Source organism: Pelodiscus sinensis, chromosome 1 (assembly GCF_049634645.1).
Source record: "Pelodiscus sinensis isolate JC-2024 chromosome 1, ASM4963464v1, whole genome shotgun sequence".
Classification (NCBI taxonomy): Eukaryota; Metazoa; Chordata; order Testudines; family Trionychidae; genus Pelodiscus; species Pelodiscus sinensis.
Genome location: NC_134711.1, coordinates 332586628 through 332605852, shown reverse-complemented (window position 1 = coordinate 332605852; position 19225 = coordinate 332586628). Strand labels below are relative to the sequence as shown.

Below are 19225 nucleotides of genomic sequence, written 5' to 3'. Positions count from 1 at the left end.
GGGTCAGGTACTATAGTCCCACCAGTATTCATAGCAGGCACAGAGCAGCTGGTCCCAAGGAGACTGAAACCAATGGGGCAAATCCAGCCCTAATAGGAATCCCTCAGACTGACCTGACAGTACCTGACAACAGGTAAATTGTAAATATGGGAAACCAGGCACCAGTTTCAGAAGGTCCTCTGCAAGGGGGACTGCTGGCCCCTAACTAAAACACAGTGATGACTTTTGATTGGCCCTTTCCCTGCACTAAAAGGAAGGGGAAGGTCACTGGGAAACCAGGAGGCTCTATGGGTCAGTCTGATTGACAGGCTGGCAGTCCAATGGGGGAATCCATAGGTGAGTGGTTCTGGGTGAGCTGGGCCTGCCTGGGACAGAGCAGGGAAGAATGAAGGGGAGAGCGGGGAGCAGAGCCGGGGGGCAAGGGAACAGCGTAGAGAGCAGGAGCAGAGCTGCAGCAGCCAGAGCCACGTCCCAGGGAGCAGAGCTGGGGGCAGATCTGGGGCAGCGCTAACCAGAGGGACCAGGGAAGCAGCCCAAGGAGCTGGAGGCAGAGCAGCAGCAGGGCGGGGGCTGGGTTGAGATGCAATGAGCAGCTGGGCAGAGCGAGGGGAAACTGGGCCCCACTTTGAGACCCCACCAGCACCAGACCTTGCAGGCTGGACATGGAGGGGGATCCCATAGGGACAGCTGGCCCTGGGAAGAAAGGCCCTGACACTCACGTGGCCCCTGCCAGAGCCCCAAGGCATCCCTGCAACATGGCCCAGGGCTGAGCAGGGGCTGGGACATGTGCGGGCCAGACTGTGAGCTGCCCTGACATCCCAGTGACCACCCGAGGCAGGCACCACCCCCAACCCAGTCCCTGTGCCTCTCCTCCCCCCTCCCAGGTTCTTTCCCCAGTTACATGTAACCCAATTACACCAAAAATGGAGGATCTTGTTTAAAAAACCAAAGGTCTGCTTTATTGTATCCATGTGGGGAGAGGGGGGAAGGTGGGAAGGAGAGCAGGGGAAGGGAGGGGCATGGGAGGGAAGGCACAGAGGGGCAATGCACAGGCCCCTTGAGGGGAGACCTAGGGGAGAGTGTCACTGTGTGACACTCTCCCTCAGGGCCTCTTGGATGCGCACAGCACCCTGATGGGCCTGCCAGCTGGAGGCCATGTGTGGCTACTCAAAGGTCCTGGCCAAATGCTCGGCCTCCACTCCCACCCAGGCAGGAACGTCTCCCCCTTGTTCTCAAAGATATTGGGCGGGACACAACAGGCTGACACCACTTGGGGGATGTTCCACTCAACTTGGTTGAGCAGAACATCCCTTTCAGATGCCCGAAGGTGCCCCCCACTGCCAAGCAGGCCCTGCCGAGCCTGGTGTTTAAACGTTCCTTGCTTTGGACAAGGTGTCCCATGTAGGGCTTCATCAGCCAGATTGGCTGTGTCCCCCACTATCTGCATATCCGACCTCGATGGTGCAGTCAGGGAAAATAGTGCCGTCATACATCTTCTCATAGAGGCTGGAGATTCAGAACAGACAAGCATCGTGCACCTTCCCTGACCACCCAACACTGATGTTCCTGAACCGGCCTCAATGGTGCATGAGAGCCTGAAGCACAATTGAAAAGTACCCCTTGTGGCCGGTGTATTCGGGGGCCTGGTGGTTGGGGGTCAGGATGGGGATATGGGTGTTGTCAATGCCCCACTCATAGTTGGGGAAATCCATGGCGGCAATTCCAGCAACAATGGGTCCAAGTCATCCAGGAGGCTGAGCCGGCGCAACAGAATGGTGCTGTTGGCTCTCACCACCTGTAGGAGACAAACAGAATCACAGATTTGCAGGGTCCTTGGGAAGTCCCTGAGGCCAACCACCCTCCCAATCAGATACACCAGGACCAACCCCCAACTCATCCCATCCCCCGGAAGAGATTTGTGAAGATGGAACTGAAAACCTTTCCAGGGAGGGAGCCTCCACCACTCCCCCCATTTCCCTAGGGAACCCCACTCCAGCAGTTCACCACCTTCCTGGAGGAATAGCAGGAGAGTGCCATACCTGCATGACCATGGCCCAGTGGTTGATCTCCTCATGCCAAATTGATTCCCGATGGAGAGGTAGCTGTTGGGCATGGCGAGCTTCTGGATAGCGATGGTGACCCGCTTCTAGAGAGGGATGGTGGGTTTCATGTGAGAGGCCCATTGCTAAGGGCAGGGGCAAACCACTGGTAGAGCTCCATGAGGGATTCCTTCCACACGTGGAAGTTCTGGAGCCACCGCTGGTTGTCCCACTACTCCATGACGATCCGGTCCCACCAGTCAGAACTGGTGTCCCGTCATCAGAAGCGGCAGTGCACGGTGTGCAGGGAAGGACAGGAAGGATCAGGCTGCATGAGCAGCACATGAAGACAGAAGAGGCGGTGCACTGCAATGAGCTGCAGGTCCTGTTCCTACAGCGCCCTGAGGGCAGCAACTGCAGCAGGAGTGTGGCGTGGGGTCTAAGAGCCATCGACTGCATGGAGGCGGGTCCAGCGTCATGGCTGGAGTGCTGTGGTGCCCGCAAGGGCAATCAGAGCAGGCAATGAAAAGGCTTTGCTGTCCCTCAAGGAGGTAGGCAAAGGAGAAAAGGCTGAGTCACGGCTGTACAAGCGGGTCCCTTTAAGTTCGAACCTCTGAGAGACTCAGGAAGCAGCTCCAGGAAATGACTGCTCTCCTGATACCCTACCTGAAGTGCTTAACTATGATTCAGTCTCCAGTGAGCGTGGGCATTCTATTTCCAAATTGCTCAGCACCATCTCAATGGGCATTTGCTGTGTAGACGCGCTATTTCAAAATAAGCTATTTTGCAGTTTCTATTCCAAAATAGCTTATAACAAAATAAGCATGCAGTATAGACGGACCCTTAGGGACAGTCCATGAGCCTGCAGAAAGTGGTTTCGACTCCCCAAACAAATCTGTCTCCAGATCTCTGTGTTCACTCTCTACGTGTCTTGCCTGGGCATTTACAGGGTATTATCTCTAGTTTTCTTAGTAGTCAACAATATTTTTAACCATATTAACAAATGCACACAGCAGCCAATTCCTCTGACTCAGCTCACAGTCCAAGAGTTCTCTTCTCTCTTTGGGAAGGGCCCTTCATTGCTGTTTACTCCTGAAGCCGGAAAATAGCCCAGACAGGGAAAAAGTCACTGGAGAGTCACTGGCTAGAAAGTCTCTGTTCTCCAGCCTGTTTGCATCCAGATGCTGCTGCTTCCCTAGAGGCTGAGTGAACGTCACTGGGATTACCCAGAGCTGTGTTATAAACGGTGCACAGCCGTGTGCCGGCTCTCAGCGTGGGACACTGCTGCAGACGCTGGGCTGAGAGAGGTGTGGGACCCAGTGGCCTGAGTGGGATTCTCAGGGAAGACACGTCCTTCTCAGCACTCACAAGTACCTGTCTCTTCATGAGGAGTTCCCCTGCTCCACAAACCCAGTGCAATGTGGGCATGATGAGATAGAGTAAGTTAGTGTCCTTTCTGCTTTTCACAGGTACTAACCCATCTAGGGAGTTTTAGTCCAGTGTCATTGCTCAAAACACCCCTCTCTTCTGATGGCCTCTCGCCCCAAGGCAGCTGCATCTCACTGGCAAAGTGGATCCTGTCAGATGAAAGGTGTTGTTAGATGGAGATTACAGGACAATACAGGACAGGTTTGTTGGGGGACGGTGATCTAAACCCTGAGGCAGGTGGGGAAGTGGGATACCGGGAAGAAACACAGAAGAAGGAGCAACAAAGCAGGACCCCTGATTCGTATGGAGAAAGAAGGGCAATTGGCTATTTATCTAAAGTGTTTGTGTATGAACACCGAAAGCCTGGGAAACAGACAGGAAGAATTAGAAACCCTGGCACTGTCTAAAAAATATGAGGTGATTGGAATATCGGAGACATGGTGGGATGACTTGCATGACCAGAGCACTGTCATGGAAAGGTATAAACTATTCAGGAAAAACAGGCAGGGAGAAAAGGAGGAGGAGTTGCATTGTATGTAAGAGAGCAGTAGGACTGCTCAGAGCTCCTGTTTATAGAAGGACAGAAGCCTGTTGAGAGTCTATGGGTTGAGATTAGAAGCGGGAGCAACAGTGGTGATGTTGTGGTCAGTGTCTGCTATAGACCAGATCAGGTGGATGAGGCAGATGAAGCTTTCTTCAGATAACTAAGAGAAACTTCCAGATCACAGGCCCTGGTTCTCACCCAGACATCTGTTGAGAGACCAATACAGCAGTACACAGACAATCCAGGAAGTTTTTGGAGATGAACCTGGGCAGCAGTGCTCATGAGATGGTCGATTTCAAGATCCTGACCAAAGGAAGAAAGGGGAACAGCAAAACACACACCCTGGACTTCAGAAAGCAGACTGTGACTCCCTCAGAGAACTGATGGGCAGGATCCCCTGGGATGCTAAAATGACGGGGAAAGGAGATCAGGAGAATTAGCTCTGTTTTAAAGAAGCCTTAGAAAGAAGCCATCCCGGTGTGCAGGAAAAAAAGCAAATATGGCAGGTGACCAGATTGGCTTACTAGGGAAATCCTTGATGAGCTTAAACACAAAAAGGAGCTTACAAGAAGTGGAAACTTGGACAGATGACTAGGGAGGAGTATAAATATATTGCTCGAGAATTCAGGGGAGTTATCAGGAAGTGAAGCGCAATTGGAATTGCAGCGGGCAAGGGATGTGAAGGGGAACAAGAAAGGTTTCTACGGGCATGTTAGCAATAAGAGGGTGATCAGAGAGGGTGTTGGGCCCTTACTAGTTGAGGAAGGTAACCTAGTGACAGATGACATGGGAAAAGCTGAAGTACTCAATGATTTATTTGCCTCTGTGTTCACTGACAAGGTCAGCTCCCAGACTAATGCATTAGACAATGGAGTAGGGGAAAGAGGTGGACAGCCCTCGGTGGGGAAAGAACAAGTTAAGACCTATTTAGAAAAGCTAGACATACAAAAATCCATGGGCCCGGATTTAATGCATCCGAGGATACTGAGGGAGTTGGCAAATATCATTGTGGGGCCTTTGGCCATTATCTTTGAAAAATCATGGAGATCAGGAGAGATCCTGGATGACCGGAAAAAGGCAAATGTAGTGCCCATCCTTAAACAAGGGAAGAAGGACAATCCAGGGAACTACAGACCAGTCAGCGTCACGTCAGTCACCAGAAAAATCATGGAGGGATCCTCAAGGAATCCATTTTGAAGCACTTGGAAGAGGGGAAAGTGATCAGGAATAATCAATGTGGATTCACGAAGGGCAAGTCGTGCCTGACCAATCTGATTAACTTCTATGATGAGGTAACTGGCTCTGTGGGAAAGTCAATGAATGTGATCTACCTTGACTTTAGCAAGGCTTTTGATACGGTCTCCCACAATATTCTTGCCAGCAAGTTAAGGGAATATGGATGGGATGCAGGGACTGTAAGATGGATAGAAAGCTGGCTAGACTGTCAGGCCCAACGGGTAGTGATCAAAGGCTCGATGTCAGGTTGGTGGTTGGTTTCAAGCAGAGTGCCCCAAGAATCAGATCCATGGCCACTTTTGTTCAACATCTTTATTAAAGACCTAGATGAGGGGCTGGATTGCACCCTCAGCATGTTCGTGGACCACACTAAGCTAGGGGGAGAGGTAGATATGCCGGAGGGCAGGGATAGGGTCCAGAGTGACCTAGAAAGATTAGAAGCTTGGGCCAAAAGAAATCTGGTGAGGTTCCGTTCTGTGTCTGTACAATCTGTCTGTGGGATCTGCATACCTCTTACAAGGGGACAGTAGCCACAGACTGCAGTTCGTATTTTCTCTTTTCTTTTTCAAGCTCTTTGGGGAAAAGAGCTTTGGGTACCACTGGGGTTGGTTTCAGGTGTCCATCCCTGTTTGTGGGTTCAAAAGCACTTGATGGTGGCAGCGGATTTTCATCCCCCAAATCCAGGTTTCTAGGTTCAGGGAAGTTTTATACCAAAGCCTGGAAAGAGAAGGTTTTGGGGGACTTTTGTGGGCCCCCACTTCTGCATTCATTGTGCCAGAGTGGGGAATCAGCCTTCACAGCACCTGAACAGTGTTTGTGATGAGCACGGTTCTGCATCACTAGCTGTTTCCATTGAACTGCCACCAATGACGCCCAGGCCTTTCCCTGAGGGGTGTTCAGGTTGGGATGTTTGCCCCGGTACGTGTCTTGGTTTGTTATTTCCCCACTCTCTGACTTTTAGAAACTGGGTGAATTGGGAACTTACCACAGCAGGGACATTAAGGAACAAAGGCATTAAGGAACAAGGATGTATAATTAGTATCCACACTTGGGTTTCCTCCTGATACCTATTCATGTTTCCTGCATCACAACAAATTGGTACTATTGAAATGTGGAGAACAATAAAATGTGCAATGGGCATTAGTAGGTTGTTCATACCTCACTTCTCTGAATGAATAGTCAAAATGCCATTGTTCAGTGTGTGGAGAATGAGCAATATGTTTCACCCATGAAAATAACCTCCAGCAGTGCATGTCATGTCTCATACGGACATTGTCTCTCCATCCAGGCATTTGAACTGTGACCATCGCCTGAGACCCTGGGTACATACAAGACATCAGAGGAATATTCATGTGACTCTATTCTGCATCCGAATTGGACACTTTCTCCCTTTCTCCATGTCAGATTCCAGCAGAAACAACTTCACCAACCCCTCCACCTTCATCCTGCTGGGCATTCCTGGCCTGGAGACAGCCCATGTCTGGATCTCCATCCCCTTCTGCGCCATGTACATCATAGCCCTCTTGGGGAACTTCACCATCCTCTTCATTGTGAAGATGGAGTCGAGCCTCCATGAGCCCATGTACTATTTCCTCTGCATGGTGGCCGTCAGTGACTTGGTCCTCTCCACGTCCATCCTGCCCAAAATGCTGAGTATCTTCTGGTTCAATTCCAGGGAGATCAATTTCTGTGCCTGCCTCACCCAGATGTTCTTCCTTCACTGTTTCATAGTGGTGGAGTCTGGGATCTTTGTGGCCATGGCTTTTGATCGCTATGTGGCCATCTGTGATCCCCTGAGATATTCCACCATCCTGACAACCCCCGTGGTGGCCAAGATTGGCTTGGCTGTGCTGTTGCGTGGTGCCATGCTTGTACTGCCCTGTCCTCTCCTGGCAAGGCAGTGGCCATATTGCAGAACCAACATCATCCCTGAGCTTTACTGCTCACACATCGCCGTAGTGAAGCTGGCCTGTGCTGATATTCGTGTCAGCAGTTACTACGGCCTCTTTCTGCTATTCTGTGTGTTGGGTCTGGATGTGATTTTTATTGCTCTGTCCTACACCCAGATCCTCAGGGCCATCTTCAGACTCCCCACCAAGGATGCCCGGCTCAAGACTTTTGGGACCTGTGGCTCCCACCTCTGTGCCATCTTGGCCTTGTACGTGCCTGGTCTTTTCCTCTCCCTCACAAATCGCTTTGGCCAGAATGTGCCCTTGCATTTCCAAGTTCTCATTTCCAACTTGTACCGCTTGACAACCCCTATGCTAAACCCCATCATCTATGGGGTGCGGACCAAACAGATCCGGGACAGGCTGCTCCAGCTCTTTGCTCAAAAAGGGATCTAAGGTTCCCACTGTTACTCTGGTGAGACCCAAGAAAAGCAGGTCAGTGATGTGGTGCTGGGCCCTCTTCTCTGAATTTCTGACTAGTGAGTGAAAGTGACATTAAACCTTTTTCTTGTCAGTGGGACAAACTGAGCAATCTGTCTTTGTTCAGCTCATTAACTAATGGGGTTTCTCAATTTCTCATTGCTAGTAACTTGAGCACTAAAGTCCCTTTCTCTGCCCAATTTGTTCTCACAATTCTCTGTCCCCTTCATCACCTCTTTGTCCTCAAAGTTTTTGCCTTTGTTCAAACTCTATCCCCAAACTCCAATCCTCTTGTTCATTCCTCACCTCCTGAACCCTAATCACCCACTGGATCATCTCCCTCTCCCACTCCTGCCATCTTGTTTCCAGTTAGATGTTTAAGGTTGGGAGTGGTATTTTGTTGCAGGAAGGCAAAAGCTATGAAAGAAGAGATCATTGTGTGATTTTCTGTTTCATTTTTCAGTAAGTCTCTGCTGGTATCCGTAGCAGGGAGAGTCCCTGCAGTGGGTGTGGGCTGGGAGCCCTTTGGCCTGAGCCATGTTTCAAGGGGGCAGGGCAAGTGATCAGCTTTGAAGCCAGGAGGACAACAGCTGAGAGAGGCAGAAGGAGAAGCAGAGAAGGAGAACGTCACATTGGGGGATTCAGTAATCAGAAACTTAGGGTACGTCTACACTAGCCCCCTAGATCAATCTAGGGAGGCTAATGAGGATGGCCAAAATTGCAAATCAAGCCCGTGATTTAAATAACCTGCGCTTGATTTGCATGTTCCCGGCCGGTCGCCATTTTAGAAATTGACTAGCCTGAAGTAACTGCCCGCGTCTTCACGCAGCAGTGAAACGGGATTCTGATTTAAAGCCCCTAAATCGAATTAGCTGGTAAACCTCATTGCAGGAGGAATAACAGTTAATTCGAGTTAGGGCTTTAAATCGGAATCCCGTTTCACTGCCGCGTGTAGACGCGGGCAGTTACTTCAGGCTAGTCAATTTCTAAAATGGCGACCGGGAGGGAACATGCAAATCAAGCGCGGGTTATTTAAATCCCGGGCTTGATTTGCAATTCTTGTTGCCCTCATTAGCCTCCATACATCAATCTAGGGGGTTAGTGTAGACGTACCCTTATATAGCTGGGTTTGTGACGACCTGTAGAACCGCTGGTGTCTTGTGTGCCAGGTGTAAAGACTGTGGAGCTCTTGAGACATCTAGATAGACTTATGTATATTACTAGGGAAGAGCTGGTGGTCATGGTACATGCAGATACCAATGACACGGGGAAGGCCAAATATAGACTGCTGGGTAAGACGCTGATGTCCAGGATCTCCATAGCAGCATTCTCAGAAACGCTTCCACTCAGAAACACAAGGGTAGTGAGACAACAGAAGTGTAGGGTCTCAAGATGTGTATTAGATTATTGAGTAGGGAAGAAGAGGCTAGATTCATTAAGAACTTGGAAACCATTTGGGAAAGGAAAAGCATATGCAGGAAGAATGGGCTCTACTCAAAACTAAATAGGACAAGATTGCTGGCACTTAAAATGAATAAGGTCCTTGAGCAGTTTGTAGAGTAAGGGCTGGGGGAAACCAAGAGAATCTATTAATGAAGATGCTTATTATGTCTTAATAAGATGGCGAGGATGGACCAATGGAGTCAGGATTTGACCAGAAACAAACAAATGGAAAAGAAACAAAGGTGAGGGGTAAGATAGATACGCCGGAGGGCAGGGATCAGGTCCATGGTGATCTGCACAAGTTGGAGAGTTGGGCCAAAAGAAATCTGATGAGATTCAACAAGGAGAAGTGCAGAGTTCTACACGTAGGACCAAAGAATGCCAGGCACAGCTAGAGACTGGGGACCAATTGGCTAAGCAGCAGTTCTCCATACAAGGACCCGGGAATTAAAGTGGCCTAGAGCACTTACCCAGCATTGCTAAGTTCCTGACCTGTAGATATTTTTTTTATAAAAGAAAATTGTATAAGCTTTATTGAGATGATGATTGTGCAGGGCTGGGAGTGAGGTGGTGTGTGTGGGGACGGCTGAGGGCAGGGGCTGGGGGTGAAGGAGTTAGACCGGGCTGTTAAGCTGTGGGAGGGCTCTGGGGAGGGAGTGGGGGACTCAGGGCATGGGGTGGGTGTGCAGGACTGGAAGTAGGGGGCTGGGAAGTCAGGGGGATGGAGGGCTCAGGGTAGAGGGCTGTGGGGGTTCAAGGCAGAGGGAGAGGGGTGCAGGAGTAAGGGCATGATTTGGAGGTACAGGACTCAAGGCAAGGCAGTGGATGAGTGGAGGGCTTAGGCCAGGGGTAGGAGTGCAGGGGTCGGGGCAGAGGGTGGGGATACAGAATCAGGACAGCTGTTGGGGGTTTAGAGCAGGGAGTGGGGCAGGCTGTTGTAAGGTGGGGGGTCTCAGTGGGGCGCTTGGGGCAGGGGATAGGTGCGCAAGAGATAGGGTAGGGGGATGCATGAGTGGAGGGCTTAGGCCAGGGAGAGGAGTGCAGGAGTCATGGCAGGTGGTGGCGGTTCAGGAATCAGGGTGGGGTTTGGGGTTGGGTGGGGTTCAGGGGATGAGGGTGCAGGAGGAAGGGCACAGGCTGGGAGGTGTGGAGGGCTCAGGACATGGTGTGGGTTTGGGGGGGCTTAGGGCAGGGAGCCGGCCATGCAGGAGTGAGGGCAGGAAGTGAGTTCCTGAGGGAGTCTCAGGGCAGGGGGTTGAGCGTGTGGGAGGCGGAGTCCAGAGGGTGGGAGTATGGGAGTGAGGGTGGCTGAGGACAGGGGAGGGATGCAGCAGTGAGGGTGGGGGCAGATGGTAGGAGGCGGAGGGTGCAGGGTTAGGTATGTGATGGGGCTCAGAGAGGGGCAAGGACCTGGGAGGTATTCATCGGGGGGCTTGCTGGGGCCTACCACAGTGGCTAAGTAGTTGCTGGTCTGCGGGTGGGAGGCAGGGCTGCAGTGCTGGGCCCCGGCATCTCCTCCAGCCCTTGTTGTCCCCTCCAGGGATCGTAGGGGTGGCCATGGCATGGTTTCTAGCTTCGGCATCATCTCTGGTAGGGGGAGGGGCAGGCCTGCAGTTCCCGGCCCTGGGGTATTTTGGGGAAGGAGGCTGGACCAGGCTGTGGCTTCCGGCCCCTCCCCGGGGGTGGGCTGTCGTCCCCAGCGCTGGCCTGTGCTCCAGGTGCAGGGGACTGAGACAGGCCCAGGTTAACAGCCTTGGCCTGTGGTTTGGAGAGGGGGGGACACACTCGTCCATGGCTCCTAATCCCCCACCTGTGCTCCAGGTGCGGGGGACTAAGACAGGCCTCGGTTAATGGCCTCAGCATGTGTTGGGAGGCATCTTCCCGTGCCCCAGCCTGAACTTGGGAGGAGGGGGGGCAGACCGGGTTCCCTGACCCTGGCTTCAATTAGGGCGTATTTGGAGGACAGGGAAAGTAATTGCAATGTGTTCACGGTACTGACGGATAGTAAGTGCCTCCTCACCCTTGGGGGGCTCCTTGTGGGTTGAGGGCCTAGTGGGGGTCTCAGGTTAAGGAATTTGGGGCCAAGGGCAGAGGGGTCTGTATCTGCGGGGGTATTGCACAGGACTGGGGTTGGGCGGTGGATGACTCACGGCAAGAGGGGGTGTATAAATTAGGGCCGGGGTGGGAGGCGCAGGGCAGGGAGGTTAGGATGGGGGCTGGGAGGTCTTGGCGAGCTTACTGGATCCTGGCACAGAATCGACGTTGGATCTGGTCCATGGGGTGGACTTCCTGGGTCTGGCACCTTGGCCGGGGGGAGGCTGCTGTTACTGGCCTTGGCCTGAGTTCAGTGGGGGAGGACCAGGGTGGGCCACCCTGTGCAGGCCAGGGCGTAGCTCATAGACTCACAGACTCTAAGGTCAGAAAGGACCATTATGATCATCTAGTCTGACCCCCTGCACAGTGCAGGCCACAGAATCTCACCCACCCCTCCTAGAATAATCCTCTCACCTATGTCTCAGATATTGAAGCCTTCAAATGGTTTAAAGACCCCAAGAAGCAGAGAATCCTCCAGCTGTGATCTGTGCCCCATGCTACAGAGGAAGGCAAAAAACCTCCAGGGCCTCTGCCAATCTACCATGGAGGAAAATTCCTTCCCGACCCCAAATATGGCGATCAGCTGAACCCTGAGCATGTGGGCAAGACTCACCAGCCAGACACCCAGAAAGTTCTCTATAGTAACTCCTATCATCCCTCCATTGACCTATTCCCACTGATAATGAATGGTCAATTAGTTACCAAGATCCTGTTATCTCATCAAACCATCCCCTTCATAAACCCATCTAGTTTAATCTTGAAGCCAGATAGATCTTTTGCCCCCACTACTTCCCTTGGAAGGCCGTTCCAGAACCTCACTCCTCTAATGGTTAGAAACCTTCGTCTAATCTCTAGTCTAAACTTCCTACTAGCCAGTTTATATCCATTTGTTCTTGTGTCCACATTGGTATTAAACTTAAATAATTCCTCTCCCTCCCTGGTATTTATCCCTCTGATATGTTTAAAAAGTGCAATCATGCCCCCCCTCAGCCTCAGCCTTCTTAGCTGATGGAGGGGGAGTCGTCTCCCTAGCCTGTGGTTCGTGGAGGGATGGGAGGGCCTGAGGCCAGGCCTGGGGCTGGCCCAGGCACCCTCCTCCCCACCCCCAGCCTGTGCTCCCATGGAGGGGTCTACCCCAGGAAAGTTCCCCACATGACAGTTCATGGAGGATTTTTTTAAAGGACTTGCCTAGCTTTTCTCTGCCGGTGAAACTTTGACCGATGGACGGTTTCACCCGTTTGAAGCTCGCTGGGCTCTGTACGTTTCCGACAGCGGCAGACCTGACAGCAGCACAGCCCTGCCCCTGCATGTCCGCAAGTAGCATCCCTGTGCCCATGGGAGAGACCTCTCTGGACAACACCGCCTTCCCCCTCCCAACACCTGGAACGATATTCTCCAGCTGACCCAGTGCCGTCCACAGCAGCGCTCTGGTTGGCCAGGGGGTGTTTTTTCACATCCCTGACTGACAAAGTGCGAGTGCAGACAAAGCCTGAATTGCATCATGTTTACTGTCCCCTGCCTCCAGCCCTGCCGTGGGAAAGGTGCAACGTTCTGCTGGGCTCCTTGGGGCCCAAACCCAGCTCCTGTCAGTCACAGAGCTCCAAACGCCCCGCGCAGCCAATTCCTCGGACTCAGCCCAGAGCCCAGGAGTTCTCCTCTCCCGTTGGGAAAGGCCTTTAATTGCTGTTTTTCTCCTGAAGTTTGATAAATAGCCCAGACAGGGAAAGAGTCACTGGAGAGTCACTGCCTAGAAAGTCTGTTCCCCAGCCTGTTTGCATCCGGATGCTGCTTCTCCCCCAGAGGTTGAGGGAACCCCCCTGGGACGGCCCAGAGCTGTGATATAACCAGTGCACGGCCCTGTGCCGGCTCTCGGCGCGGGACGCTGCTGCAGACGCTGGGCTGAGAGAGGTGCGGGACGCGGCTGCCTGAGGGGGAGTCCCAGGGAAGATATTTCAGCGTCGGGATTCACAGGTATCTCTTGCTGCGGAGCTCCCCTGCTCCACACTCCCCAGTGCACTGTGGGCATAGTGGGATAGCCGGTAAATCTGGGGCCTTTCTGCTTCGCACAGGTGCTAAACATCCTGGGTTCCTTGCCCCAGATGGGGTGAGTTTTACTCCAGCATTACTGGCTAAAATGTCCCTCCTTGCAGATGACCCCTGGCCATTAAGGCAGCTGCATTTCAGTTGCTAAGTGGATCCTTTGGGATGGCAGGTGTTAGTAGATGGACAGTACGTGACTGTTTTCCTTGCCCGTGACCTGTAATTTACTCCGCTGGGAGCAAGAACTGAGCCAAGCCCTCAGCAGCCGACTGTGTGTCACTGCCCAGACACTGTCACCTCCTCCCCTGGCATCTCGGGGCTCTGGCCGTTAGCGGGGGGCTGTTACCTGACTTGTATCTGCGGAGAAGCAGAGAGGTTTTGGGGCTCCCCTCTGGAACACTTTGAAGCATTTTTCAGCATGGGCCAGATATCTTCTCCCCTGGCTTAATTGGCTGCGCTGTGATGCCTGAAACTTACAAGAAAGAAATCAGCCAGAATCAAACAGCCAGTGTGGGGCGTTTCAGTCCAAGCACCTAATGTTCAGCCAACGCATACACTGAAAATGGTTTTGTCAGGCAGCCTTAACTCAATACAATGTCACCAAAGTCACCAATAATATCCTATCCAGTGCTTCAATAGGCAGGGTGTTCCACAGGCAAAACAGGCCCTGTGTGAACCATTATCGGATGAATGCCATCTGGTGACTTGTTACTGTTTAGTTCATCCATTTGTTCCAATGATACCTCAATCTGGGACATTTCCTCAGATTCATCACCCAAAAAGAATGGCTCAGGTTTGGGAATCTCCCCAATATCCTCAGCTGTGAAGACTAAAGTTAAGAATTCATTTAGCTTCTCCGCAATGACTTTATCAGCTTTGAGTGCTCCTGTAGCATCTCAGTCATCTAATTGGTCCACTGGTTGCTTAGCAGGCTTCCTCCTTCTGATGTACTTAAAAAATCATTTTGCTATTACTTTTTGAGGTTTTGGCTGTCTGTTCTTCAAACTCATTTTTGGCAAGTCTTCTTATATTTTTACACTTAACTTGACAGAGTTTATGCTCCTTTCTACTTTCCTCATTAGGATCTGACTTACACTTTTTAAAAGATGTCCTTTTGTCTCTCACTGCTTCTTCTACCTGCTTGTTAAGCCACGGTGGCATTTTTTGGTTATCTCACTGGGTTGTTTTTTTTTAATCCAGGGTATACATTAAAGTTGGGCCTCTATTATTGTGTCTTTGAAAAGTTTCCATGCACCTTACAGAGATTTTACTTTTGTCACTCTACCGTTTCAATTCTCTTTAATTAACCTCCTTATTTTTGTGTAGTTCCCCTTTTTAAAATTAAATGCCACAGTGTTGGGCTGCTGAGGTGTTTTTCCAACCATAGAAATATTAAAATTAGTTACATTATGGTCACTATATCCAAGCAGACCAGTTATATTTACCTCTTGGAGCAGATTCTGCGCTCCACTTAGGACTAAATCAAGAATTGCCTCTCTTTTTGTGGGTTTCAGAACCAGCTGCTCCAAGAAGCAGTCATTTAAGGTATCAAGAAATTGTATCTCTGCATCCCACCTTGAGGCAATGAATACCCATTCAATATGGGGATAGTTGAAATCCCCCACTATTATTGAGTTTTTTTTCTTTTAATAACCTCTCTAATCTCCCTTAGCATTTCATAATTACTGTCACTATCCTGATTAGGGGGTCAATAATATATCCCTACTGCTATATTCTTATTATTTGCACATGGAAGTATTAGCCATATGTTCTATGGAACATTTTTGCTCATAAGTTTTTACTTCATTTGATTCTACATTTTCTTTCACGTATAACTCTATTCCCTGAACACTCCCCGACCTGTTCAGTCCTCCTTATATATTTTGTACCCTGGTATGACTGTGTCCCATTGATTGTTCTCATTCCACCGAGTTTCTGTGATGCCTATTAGCATAAAATCATAGAGCTGGAAGAGACCACAGGAGTCATCAAGTCCAGCCACCTGCCCAAATGAGGACCAATCCCAATTAACCATCCCAGCCACGGCTTATTCAACCTGAGACATCTGCCATTTTCTGATGTGTTAGACTCTTTTACATTTGATTGTATCTCATCAGATCTGACCCATGCTTCCATCCTCTCCCCCTGACTAAAATATAGAGACTGTCCCCTAAGAAATGTCCCTATTAATATACCCTCCTGTAAGAAGATGTCTCTGTCCGATCCATGTGCTCCTCCACAGATGTTGACTTTTCCCCAGCCCTTAGTTTAAAAACTGGTCTATAATGTTAAGTGCCAGCAGTTTGGTTGTGTTTTGGTTTAGATGGAACCCATCCTTCCTGTCTAGGCTCCCCTATCCCAAAAGTTTCCTCGGTTCCTAAAAATTCTAAAACCTTCCTCTCTACACCATCATCTCATCCACACATTGAGACTCCGAAGCACTACCTGCCTACCTGGCCCTGAGTGTGGAACTGGAAGCATTTCAGAGAATGCTGCCATAGAGGCCCTGGATTTCAATCTCTTTCCAAACAGCCTAAATTTGGCTTCCAGGACATCTCTCCGACCCTTCCCTATGTCATTGGTACCTACATGCACCATGGTCACCGGATCCTCCCCAGCACTACACATAAATCTATGTAGACTTGTGAAAGATTTGATGTGAATGTTACTGTTTAACAGTGGAATAAATTTCATGTTAATAAGTTACCCTGTAACAAAGTTTATGATTTTTTTTGGAAAAATAAAAACATTTTAAATCATTCTAGAACAGTAATTAGTAAACACACCTCATGCAAGAGGGACAAAAATCACTATAGTAGTAAAGCTTTTCAGTTACTACCTGAGAATAAATATAAAGATTTACACAGCAGAGGAAACTTGCCTGTGGTCTACGAAGGAAACTGAGGCACGACACCTCATGAATGCAATAATTAAACAGTGAAATAATTCACCATAAACTCTTAAAGGGCAGAAGTCATTAAAAACTGGCCTGGCTTAAGAACAAAAACCTAGGTAAGCAGGGGGAGGTAATTTCAGGCAAAACAGAGGAATCAGCAAGGATATTTGTAAAATAAAGGAATATTTGAAGCAATGATCTGCCATCCAAAAGGGGAAGGAAAATGTTCTTTATGTGTTTCAGAACTTCAGAAAAACCTAGAACCAGCTGAAGATCAACCTAAAACACCATGGATCTGCTGTTGCAACAAAGATTGGGTTTTATGTTTTATGTTTGTGTTTGTCTTGTGGTGTTTGGTCTTACAGCTAGCATTGTCACGTATTGTGTTTAAAACAACACTGCATTAGGCAGTAAAAGAGGATTATGGAACACAAGGTTTGTCTAATGGGCTATGTCTAGACTGCAAGCCTCTTTCGAAAGAGAGCGTCTAGACTGCACGGAGAAATTTCGAAAAAGCGGCTTGCTTTTTCGAAAGAAAGCATCCAGTGAGTCTGGATGCTCTCTTTCGAAGAAGCCCTATTTACATTGAAGAACGCCTTCTTTCGAAAGAGGAACTTTCGAAAGAAGGCGTTCTTCCTCGTAAATTGAGGTTTATCGCCATCGAAAGAAAAGCCGCGTTCTTTCGAATTAATTTCGAAAGAACGCGGCTTGAGTCTGGACGCAGGGGAAGTTTTTTCGGAAAAAGGCTACTTTTCCCGAAAAAACCCCTGAGTCTGGACACAGCCATGGTAAAAATGAAAGGAATAAACATAAAAATGTAAAGCACAAGGTTAAATTATTATGAATATGTGGAAGCATTCATCACTTAAAAAAATCTGTGTTAACTGGAAATTTGAATGAGTTTCCACATTGCTAGCACTGCTAAATGCACCTGGAAGGTGTATTACTGTAAGGGGCAGAACTGTAAAGGCAAAGGTATAACTCAATTAAAGGTTATTATCTTTGGTTGACAGCCAGAAGCAGCAGCTAGAAAAAGTAACGAAAAGACTCCCCAAACTGTCTTTCAAGTGTAACAATTGGCCTCCGTAGGTTGAGCAGAACTTGTTTCTCTGAATAATAAAACTGATATTTTTTCAGTGTGTGACCAATCTGTTTCAACCATGAGAACAGCCTCCAGTAGTTCACAAAGTGTGTTATATTGATGCTTTCTCTCCATCCAGGCATTTCTTCTGGGACCCTCACCTGAGAAGTTAGGTATAGTCAAGAAGGCAGGGGAACATAGGGGTGACACCGTTCTGCCTCCGCGTTGGATGTCTTCTTTCTCTTCATGGCAGATTCCGTTGCAATTAATTTTACCAACCCCTCCACCTTCATCCTGCTGGGCATTCCTGGCCTGGAGATGGACCATGTCTGGATCGCCATCCCCTTCTGCACCATGTACATCATAGCCATCTTGGGGAACTTCACAATCCTATTCATTGTGAAGAGGGAGCCGAGCCTCCATAAGCCCATGTACTATTTCCTCTGCATGCTGGCCACCACCGACCTGGTCCTATGCACCTCCATCCTTCCCAAGACATTGGCAATCTTCTGGTTCAATTCCAGAGAGATCGATTTCAGTTCCTGCCTCACCCAGATGTTCTTCATTCACTGCTCCTTAGCAATAGAGTCTGGGATATTCACGGCCATGGCATTGGATTGCTATGTTGCCATATGTGATCCCCTGAGACATTCCACCATCCTGACAAATGACATGGTGGCCAAGATTGGCCTGGCTGTGCTGCTGCGTGGTGCCGTACTTGCATTGCCCTGTCCCTTACTGGCAGCTCAGTGGCCATACTGCAGAACCAATGTCATCCCTGAGCCGTACTGCACACACATCGCCGTGGTGAAGCTGGCCTGCGCTGACATTCGTGTGAGTAGTTACTACGGCCTCTTTGTGCTATTCTGTGTAAATGGTCTGGATGTGATTTTTATTGTTGTGTCCTACACACAGATCCTCAGGGCCATCTTCAGACTCCCCACAAAGGACGCCCGGCTCAAGACCTTTGGGACCTGCAGCTCCCACCTCTGCGCCATTTTAGCCTTTTACATCCCAGGTCTCTTCTCCTCCCTCATGCACCGATTTGGCCAGAATGTGGCTCTGCATTTCCATGTTCTTATTTCCAGTTTGGATCTCTTGATGCCCCCTATGCTGAACCCCATCATCTATGGAGTGAGGATCAAACAGATCCGGGGAAGGTTGTTCCGGCTCTTTACTCAAAAATTGAACTAAAATTTTCCCTTGGTGCTCTGGCTCTGAGATTGAAGAGGTGGTTGGTGACATGGTGCTGGGCTACATGAGAACAACAAGAACAAGAACAACAAGACTGAGTCAGAGAAAAGGTCCATCTAGCCGAGGGTCCCGTCTTCAGACGGTGACCAATGCCAGGCGCCCCAGAGGGAGTGTATAGAACAGGGAATCATCCAGTGATCCCTCTCTTGTCATCAATCACTGTTGGGCATGGAGAGAGACATTTAACCCTGTCCTGACCTTTCTGTGGTGTGTCACTGTGACAAACTGAAGAATCAGTCTGGCTGTGTCTAGACTGCATCCCTTTTCCGTAAAAGGGATGCAAATTAGTGACATCGCAATTGGAAATGAAGCAGAGATTTAAATCCCCCCCGCTTCATTTGCATAAACATAGCTGCCGCTTTTTTCCGGCTCAGAGCTTTGCCGGAAAAAAGCGCCAGTCTAGACGGGGATCTTTTGGAAAATAAAGCCTTTTCCGAAAGATCCCTTATTCCTTATTTTAAGAGGACACCCTGAATATTAGCTTAAACAAAGACCTGACCCGGATGGGCCACTACCTTCCACATTCTAATGACATAAAAAGCAAAGCACGGGGTACTTAGAATACGTACACCCCCCTCTACTAGCCTAATTTAGCTTGGATGCGCTAACTGACAATATTTTTTCTCCATTAACCCCCTTCTCTTTCTCTCCCCATCCCCTCTCATTCTCTGCTATTTATTTGAAACCTGGACCCTTTAACTCCATTCATCTAAGGAAGTGGGTTGTTCCCACAAAAGCTCATGATGGCGCCATTTTTAAATGCCGGCTTGTTCGAACCCCGTGCCGCGCGGCTACACGCGG

The 19225-nt window shown here is 49.6% G+C and overlaps 2 protein-coding genes across 2 annotated transcripts; both read left to right on the top strand.

The window, feature by feature from the left end:
* The first annotated feature begins 6644 nt into the window (after positions 1–6644).
* On the top strand, positions 6645–7592 carry LOC142827552 (olfactory receptor 52E2-like). Its single transcript, XM_075923145.1, has one exon. It carries the CDS (start codon positions 6645–6647, stop codon positions 7590–7592), a length of 948 nt encoding a protein of 315 aa, XP_075779260.1.
* Positions 7593–17416: 9824 nt separating this feature from the next.
* LOC142830757 (olfactory receptor 52R1-like) lies at positions 17417–18364 on the top strand. The gene has a single exon (XM_075937595.1). The coding sequence runs from the start codon at positions 17417–17419 to the stop codon at positions 18362–18364; it is 948 nt and encodes a 315-aa protein (XP_075793710.1).
* The last annotated feature ends 861 nt before the right edge of the window (positions 18365–19225 follow it).